Genomic DNA, 9,712 nt, shown 5'->3' on the forward strand with positions numbered 1-9,712 from the left:
TATTATTATTTGCAGGAGTAGATATGCAGATAGATGCACAGGACCACAGAACCTCCTTTCCCCAACTACAAGTGTACCAGTGAGAAGCACCATGGCCAAGTGGGTAGAGCACAGACTGGGAGTCAGAAGTACCTGGGTTCTAATTCCATCTCTGCCGTTTGTCTGCTGGTACGACCTTGGGCAAGTCACTTCACTTCTCTGTGCCTCAGTTACCTCCCCGGTAAAATGGGGACTAAGACTGATCTCCATGTGGGACACGGACTGTCTACCCCACTGTCTAGTTCAGTACCTGACAAATAGTAAATGCTTTAAAATAATAATAATAAAAATAATAATGATATTTGTTAAGCACTCTGTGCCAAGCACTGGGGGAAATACAAGGTGATCAGGTTGTCCCATGCGGGGCTCACAGTCTTAATCCCCATTTTACAGATGAGGTAACTGAGGCACAGAGCAGTTAAGTAATTTGTACAAAGTCACACAGTTGACAAGTGGTGGAGTCGGGATTAGAACCCATGACCTCTGACTCCCAAGCCCGTGGTCTTTCCACTGAGCCACGCAAAATACCATTAAAAAAGGTCATTATATAGCCAGATCCCAATGTAAGCAGTTCTCATTGCCCCCTTCAAGATACAGTAATCCCAGGTGTACGGTTGGTTTGGTTCTGTTGGGGATTTTGTATTTTTTTTTTGGAGCAGGAAGAAGGAATAATAATAATGGTATTTGTTAAGCGCTTTCTACGTACCAAGCACTGTTCTAGGCACTGGGATAGATACAAGGTAATCAGGTTGTCCCACGTGGAGCTCACAGTCTTAATACCCATTTCACAGATGAGGTCACTGAAGCACAGAGAAATTAAGTGACTTGCCCAAGGTCATACGGCAGACAAGTGACAGAGCCTGGATTAGAACCCACATCCTCTGACTCCCAAGCCTGTGCTATTGCTACTAGTCCATGCTGCTTTCCTATTGCTGGACTAGAATGGTTTTCACGTGTTTTCTTTGTCAGAAGCCTTAATGGGTTCAGTTCAGTGTAGACTAGATGTTTTTTATTCATTCAGTCAGTCAATCGTATTTATTGAGCGCTTACTGCGGGCAGAACACTGTACTAAGTGCTTGGGAAGTACAAGTCGTCAACATATAGAGACGGTCCCTACCCAACAACAGGCTCACAGTCTAGAAGGGGGAGACAGACAACAGAACAAAACAAGTAGACAGGTGTCACTACCATCAGAATAAATAGAATTATAACTATATGCACATCATTAATAAAATAGAGTAATAAATATGCAGAAATGAAATAAATAGAGTAATAAATATGTACAAATATGTACAGGTGCTGTGGGGAAGGTGGTAGGGCAGAGGGAGGGTGGGGGATGATGGGGAGGAGGAGAGGATAAAGGGAGGGCTCAGTCTGGGAAGGCCTCCTGGAGGAGGTGAGCCAATAGCTGTGTGGAGAAATAGATTTGTTTGCCCATCATACATAGTACAAAACCACCCTAATCTATTGGTTCGGTTTTGCTTTTAATTCGTGACACGTTCATACTGGACTGCTTCAAGGGAACTGGACCTGAAGCACTAAGGCTATAAAGGTGAGAGGGCGTAAAAGATTCCAATTTTCCCCTCTATAAAACATGAACCCCAAGCTAACTAAGAAATTTTAATAATTTGTATTCTGAGAGTAAAGAGTTTCATTCACTGTGAGCCCACTGTTGGGTAGGGACTGTCTCTATATGTTGCCGACTTGTACTTCCCAAGCGCTTAGTACAGTTCTCTGCACACAATAAGCGCTCAATAAATATGATTGGTTGATTGATTGATTGGTAACTCTAAGTAGTATTTAAGCCTATTAAACAACTTCTAGGAAAGGCTTTAAAGTGATTTTTTTTTTCCCCTCGGGGGCTTTGTTTTTGGGGGTTTTTTTAGTGGAAAGGTGAATTTGGAATGGTGCTGTACTTCCTTTGGAGAGGTGAGAGAGAATGGAGACAAACTTCTCTAAAACAAGGGTTATCTGTACAAATAAGAACACCGAAATTCAGAGTCGTTCTCATGGTAAAAGCAATGTGAGAAGCGGTATGGCCTAATGGAAAGAGCACAAACTGGGAAGTGGAGACATGAATTCTAATCCCTTCTGTGCTATATGCTTGCTAAGTGGTCCTAGGCAAGTCATTTAACTAATCTGTGCCTCAGTTTCAACTGTAAAAATGGGGATAAGATACTTACTCTCCCTCTCCCTTAGACTGTGAGAGCCATGGGGGACAGATTTATGTCTGATTTAATTGCATCGTAACTTCTCCAGTGTTTAGTATGGTGCTTAGCGCATAATAGCTTAACGAATACCGTGTTTAGGGAACTACCTGGCAATAACATGATTTGGGTGGGGGCTCACAATCGATTAATTGATCTTATCTGTATATTTTAAAAAGAGGCTTGACTAATTACTTTTGTTTGTGTGAAAAGCAGGTTGTCGGAGACAACTGGGAACTGTTTTTGGGGACCCAGCCCTTTGGGCCATCCTGTGAAATTGGATTAAAAAATACTCACCAGAGGGGATGTTTTTCACACTTTTAGGCAAGAGATTGGAAGTTTTCATTCATTCATTCATTCATTCATTCATTCATTCATTCAGTCGTATTTATTGAGGGATTACTGTGTGCAGAGCACTATACTAAGCGCTTGGGAAAGTAAAATTCAGCAATAAAGAGACAATCCCTGCTCACGCCAGGCTTACAGTCCAGAAAGGGGGAGACAGACATCAAAGCAAGTAAACAGGCATTAATATTTTCTGATGTTGAAAAGTGAGCAAATAAATTATCTTGGCCTAGTGGAAAGAGCATCGGCAGGTGTGTCAGGTGACCTGGGTTCTGATCTTAGCTCTCCCACTTGCCTGCCGTGTGACCTTCTTTGTGCCTCAGTTTCCTCATCTGAAAATGAGAATTAAATACTTGTTCTCCCATTAGTGAGCCCCATGTGAGACAGGGATTGTTTCAAACCTCACTATCTTGTTTAGTACAGTGCTTGGCACATAGTAGACCATTACCAAATGCTATTATTATTATATCATATTATTATTATATATTATTATATTATATAATATATTATAATATAATATATAATATAATATAATATATAATATTGTTATTATATCATTATTATTATCATTATTGTTGTTGAATTGTACTTTCCAAGTGCTTAGTTCAGTGCTCTGCACACATAAGAGCTCAATAAATAGGATTGAATGAATTATTTCCAACTGGCTAAAAAGAATCAATGGCATTTACTGAGCGCTTACTGTGTGCAGAACACTGCACTAAGCGTGTGGGAGAATATAGTACAACAGAGTTTTTATGTTTCCTGCTCACCACGAGATAATAATAATAATAATAATGACATTTGTTAAGCGCTTATTATGTGCAAAGCACCGTTCTAAGCACTGGGGGATACAAGGTGATCGGTTTTGGGGCTCACAGTTTTAACCCCCATCTTACGGATGAGGTAATTGAGGCCCAGAGAAGTTAAGTGACTTGCCCAAAGTCACACAGCTGACAAGTGGCGGAGCCGGGATTAGAACCCATGACCTCTGGCTCCCAAGCCCGGGCTCTTTCCACTGAGCTACACTGCTAACAATCTAGAGGACTGAAAAAACATATTTGTCTGAATAACAGGCAATTTTCTAATATTCCAGTTTGCTTTGGCAATGGAGTCAAGAGCTATTGCATTATTTGGGAGGCTTGCATAGAACTACCCATAAAGTCACGCAAATGAAATTTGTTCCCCAAGGTATTTTTCTATATTCAAGTTAATTGTGGTTAGAGAAGCAGCGTGGCTTAGTGGAAAGAGCACGGGTTTTGGAGTCAGAGGTCACGGGTTCGAATCCCTGCTCTGCCAATTGTCATCTGTGTGACTTTGGGCAAGTTACTTAATAATAATAATAATGATGGCATTTATTAAGTGCTTACTATGTGCAAAGCACTGTTCTAAGCACTGGACTTCTCTGGGCCTCAATTACCTCATCTGTAAAATGGGGATTAAGACTGTGAGCCCCCGGTGGGACAACCTGATCACCTTGTAACCTCCCCGGCGCTTAGAACAGTGTTGAGAAGCAGCGTAGCTCAGTGGAAAGAGCCCGGGCTTTGGAGTCAGAGGTCATGGGTTCGAGTCCCAGCTCTGCCAATTGTCAGCTGTGTGACTTTGGGCAAGTCACTTAACTTCTCTGGGCCTCAGTTACCTCATCTGTAAAATGGGGATTAAGACTGTGAGCTCCCCGTGGGACAACCTGATCACTTTGTAACCTCCCCAGCGCTTAGAACAGTGCTTTGCCCATAGTAAGCGCTTAATAAATGCCATTATTATTATTATAGTCCCTTACTATTTTCTTTCCTCATGGTCAGCATCCTTAGTGATCATCATTACTCAATCGATGGTATTTGTTCATTCATTGAGTGCTTACTGTGTGCAGAACACTGTACTAAGTGCTTGGAAAGTACAATTCAGCAACAAAGAGAGATGATCCCTGCCCACAATGGGCTCAAAGTCTATTGAGGACATACTGAGTTCTGAGCAATGTATTAATACAGTAGGGTTGGTTCAATCTCTCATTCTATCCCGGCTGGATTACTGCCTTGGCCTACTTTCTGATCTCCCATCCTCCTGTCTCTCCCCGCTTCAGTCTATACCTCATTCTGCTGCCCGGATTATCTTTGTGCAGAAACGCTCTGGGCATGTCACTCCCCTCCTCAAAAAACTCCGGTGGTCACCTATCAACCTTCGCATCAGGCAAAAACTCCTCACCCTCGGCTTCAAGGCTGTCCATCACCTCTCCCCCTCCTACCTCACCTCCCTTCTCTCCTTCTCCTTCTCCCTTCTCTCCTTCGCCCAGCCTGTTCTGGCCTATCTATTTATTTTATTTTGTTAGTATGTTTGGTTTTGTTCTCTGTCTCCCCCTTTTAAACTGTGAGCCCACTGTTGGGTAGGGACTGTCTCTATATGTTGCCAACTTGTACTTCCCAAGCGCTTAGTACTGTGCTCTGCACACAGTAAGCACTCAATAAATGCGATTGATGATGATGATGATGGCATGTCCCGCAATGGACCCCCGGCCCACGTCCTTCTCCTGGCCTGGAATGCCCTCCCTCCACACATCTGCCAAACTAGCTCACTTCCTCTCTTTAAAGCCCTACTGAGAGCTCACCTCCTCCAGGAGGCCTTCCCACACTGAGCCCCCCTTATCCTCAGCTCTTCCTACCCTCCCCATCACCCCCACTCCCTCTGCCCTACCCCCTTCCCCTCCCCACAGCACTTGTGTATATTTGTACATATTTATTACTCTATTTTATTAATGATGTGTACATAGCTATAATTCTATTCATCTCTTCTGATGGTATTGACACCCAACTACTTGTTTTGTTTTGTTGTCTCTCTCCCCCTTCTAGACCGTGAGCCTGTTGTTGGGTAGGGACCGTCTCTATACGTTGCCGATTTGTACTTCCCAAGCACTTAGTACAGTGCTCTGCATGCAGTAAACACTCAATAAATATGATTGAATGAATGGACACATTCCCTGCCCACAAGGAGCTCACAGTCCACAGAGGGAGATAGGCATTAAAATACAGTAAAAACTATATTTAAATATATTTACATAAGTGGGATATTTATATTAATATTTGTCTCCCCCTCTAGACTGTAAGGTGATTGTGGGGAGGGAATGTGTCCGTTATAGATAGATCTATAGACTCGTACTTCCCAAGCACTTAGTACAGTGCTCTGCACACAGTAAGCGCTCAATAAATACGATTGAATGAATGAATGAGTGAATGGAGCTCACAGCCTAAAAAGGACAATGGTTAATCACCTATTAATCTGAGGTTACTTTTGCGGCCAGATGGTCCCCAAGGTCACACAGCAAGCGAGTGGCGAAGCCGGGGTTCGAAACCATGACTTTCTGATTTCCAGGCCCATGCTATGCTGCTTCCAATCTCCCAAGTGCTTAGTACAGTGCTCTGCACACTGTAAGTGCTCAATAAATAGCAACGATGGGTTGGTTGATCTCCCTAATGCTTGCCTAACCTCTAGTCTCTCGTCTCCAGTGACCCAGAGTGGGCCCTTCACCCACACATGATGATGATGATGATGGCATTTGTTAAGCGCTTACTATGTGCCAAGCACTGTTCTAAGCACTGGGGAGGATACAAGGTGATCAGGTTGTCCCACGTGGGGCTCACAGTCTTAATCCACATTTTCCAGATGAGGTAACTGAGGCACAGAGAAGTGAACTGACTTGCCCAAAGTCACACAGCTGCCAAGCGGTGGAGCCGGTATTTGAACCCATGACCTCTGACTCCCAAGCCTGGGCTCTTTCCACTGAGCCATGCTGCTTCTACACCAACCAAAAGCCAAAAGCTCCTCTGGAGCTTATTAATATTCCTTGTTGGTGGTGTGGCTGGGGTCACCTGAGGTTAGTCAGGGAAAGATTGGAGGAGGAGGAGGAGGAGGAGGAGGAGGAAGAGGAGGGAAGTTGGGAGTGACGTGGTCTGGCATGGAGGCGGGGGGGCTTTTCAAGTGGCAAGGAAGTGCGAGGGAATGGCGTGAGGGATAGTTGAGAAATAGGAGCCAGTTAGGGTGTAGGGTAGGAAGAGGGATGGTCAGGTGGTTAGTTTGAGCAGAACAAGGACAGAGCACCACTTCATTGACATTTGTAAAGCCCCCCTCTCCATCCCCCCCTTACCTCCTTCCCTTCCCCACAGCGCCTGTATATATGTTTGTACATATTTATTACTCTATTTATTTATGTATTTATTGATTTTACATGTACGTATCTATTCTATTAATTTTATTTTGTTAATACGTTTGGTTTTGTTCTCTGTCTCCCCCTCCTAGACTGTGAGCCCACTGTTGGGTAGGGACTGCCTCTATATGTTGCCAACTTGTACTTCCCAAGCGCTTAGTACAGTGCTCTGCACATAGGAAGCGCTCAATAAATACAATTGATTGATTGATTGATTGATTTGAGAGAAGAGGGATTATTATTACTAGCAGAATGTACTAAATTTTGGGCTCCATCAGTTTGCAGGCCTTGGACCCAAGGGTACCTCTTTTACACGCAGCTGGTTGTTCATAAGATAAGAAAGATAAGTCACTCTAGAGGATAGAGGAAGATATAATGCCTTTTTTTAGATGGTATTTGTTAAGCACTTACTATATGCCAGGCACTGTACCAAGTGCTGGGGTAGGTACATGCTAATAATAACTGTGGTGTTTGTTAAGCGCTTACTATGTTCCAGGCACTATACCAAGCACTGGGGTGGGTACAAGCAAATCGGGTTGGTCACAATCCATGTCCCACATGGGGCTCACAGGCTTAATCCCCATTTTACAGATGAGGGAACTGAGGCACAGAGAAGTGAAATGACTTGCCCAAGGTCTCACAGGAGACGGGTGGCAGAGCCACCTGTCTACGTGATTTGTTTTGTTGTCTGTCTCCCCCTTCTAGGCTGTGAGCCCATTGTTGGGTAGGGACCGTCTCTATATGGTGCCGACTTGTACTTCCCAAGCATTTAGTACAGTGTTCTGCACACAGTAAGCGCTCAATAAATACAATTGAATGAATGAATGAAAGAGCCAAGGTTAAGAACCTAGGTCGTTCTGACTCTCAGGCCTATGCTATTTTTTGAGCTATTTTTCTATGTACAATAATTTCATTTTACTTTTGGACAGTGGGGCAGACTAGCTTGTGAACTAATAGTAATAATAATAATAATGGTACTTGTTAAGCACTTACAATGTGTCAAACACTGTTCTAAGAGCTGGGGTAAATACAAGTTAGCCAGGTTGGTCACAGTCCCTGTCCCACATTAGGTTCACATTCGTAATCCCCATTTCTTAGAGATGAGGTAACTGAGGCCCAGAGAAGTGAAGTGATTTACCCAAGATCACACAGCAGACAAGTGGTGGATCCGGCATTGGAACCCATGACTTCTCACTCCCAGGCCTGTGCTACACCGTGCGTTTTGATCATTGAAGTCTCACTTTCATGTTAGGTAAGAATGGTGATGTCTTCGTTGTTGAGCTGGAACTGAACTGAAAAATGATTCTGGTGATATTTTTCCCATAAGAATTGTTTCATCTTTGTCCAAATCATTATGGAGTAGAAAAAGAGCTGAGCTTGAACACATAGGTCCCCAGAGAAGCCAAACTGGAACAGATTTAAAAAGTATAAAAAGTAAAAAGGGTGTGACACCCTTTTTCCATAAGATATTTCTAGCTCCTTGATTCATTTTCATGAAATAATGCCTTCCTTTCCAAAAGTAGAATACATGTCTTTTTGCAGTGCAGTATGTTGTTTTAAACCTGTATTGTGGGTGAAATCCATTAGCATCCCTGCCCCAAATAAGAATGAATTTTGATAATTTGACCCTCTGTTTTAAATCCAAATATAGGTTAACATGCATTGGGAATTCTGTTAATTGTTCGTGTGTTAGATCTCCCTACACTTGCCATATGTATATATAGATCTGTATATGCACATATATATACATATATATATATATATATCTATATGCATATATATATTTTAAATAGAGGTGAATTGCATTACTTCAATTCAAAGCAGAGGCGGTCACACCACCGGCCCAAAATACCTTTAATCACCACTCTCAATCTCAAAGACTTGGTGAAAGGTTACCATGTTTAATGCTGTTTTTGTCTACTAGAGCTGTGCTCTTAAATCTTTCCTGGTTTGGAATGGTAGCATGTTGTCAGATTTTAAAGAGGCCCCTCCTTTTCCAAAGCATTCCTGGTTAACACCTATGGGTCACTGGCACCTGTTTTACTTGCTTGTCTTGTCAACTAATACCCCCCTTTCTTAAAGAGGTATTAATTAGGAATAGGGCACACCAAAATGCCAAGACCTAAGCACGTTATGAGCTTAGGTTTGCCAACAATTGCTGTAGTGATTTGGAACAAGAACCCATGTTTTCTTCTGTAATGACAAAAAAAACAAATACACCCACAATACAAAATCAGAGTTCGCAGATGCTTAAATCATATTCTCTGATGGGGAACAAATAAGAAAGGTGAAGGGGGTGATTTTTGAAAGGCCTTTCAAAATTGGGTGTATGCTTCGTTTTCACCAGAGACGAGGAAACAAAATAGGAAACAGCACCAGGCATTGCCAACGTCCAATGTGACAACAAGAGACAGCCCTTTCATGGGCTCATTGTGGCCAGGATTTTCAGCTATACTCACGTTCAAAGGCAAGTGGGCAGTAATTCAGCTTCCATTTCTCAAATACCCGCTGTACCCGCCCCATTATTTTTCCCTGTCCCACCAGTTCTGCTCTCAAGCTCCCAAAGTACTATGCAGAACTCTTGCTGGGATGCTTAGTGTCTGGAACTAGAGATTTTTAGGTATCTTGGGGCTGAAGTCTATGAATATTCCTTAACTTTCTCTCTCTCTCTCTCCTTCTCTCTCTTTCTCTCCCCCTCTCTCCCCTTTTCCCCCTTGCCCCCTCTAAAAATGATCCCTGCAGTCAGGTAAAAGCAGAAATCAATTCAATTGGAATTTGCTTTAAATTCCCTCCAAGCCTTGCAGTCCAGCTTGCTTCTGCCTTTTCTGAAGTGGGAAAAAAAAAAAATCAAATATCAGTGTGAATGGTATCTTGATTAGTAGAATTTTCTTAAAATTTATATTTTGCTTTTGATAAGCTTAGAAACCAA

The 9,712-nt window shown here is 42.7% G+C and overlaps 1 protein-coding gene across 1 annotated transcript in view; it reads right to left on the minus strand.

Annotated features, from left to right (window-relative positions):
* ELL2 (elongation factor for RNA polymerase II 2) overlaps window positions 1-8,030 on the minus strand; it is a 96,246-nt gene extending 88,216 nt beyond the window's left edge. The window contains 1 exon segment of the mRNA XM_038765567.1: window positions 8,025-8,030. Coding sequence (XP_038621495.1) covers window positions 8,025-8,030 — 6 coding nt within the window.
* Window positions 8,031-9,712: the final 1,682 nt, after the last annotated feature.

This window comes from Tachyglossus aculeatus, chromosome 23 (genome assembly GCF_015852505.1).
Source record: "Tachyglossus aculeatus isolate mTacAcu1 chromosome 23, mTacAcu1.pri, whole genome shotgun sequence".
Taxonomy (NCBI): Eukaryota; Metazoa; Chordata; class Mammalia; order Monotremata; family Tachyglossidae; genus Tachyglossus; species Tachyglossus aculeatus.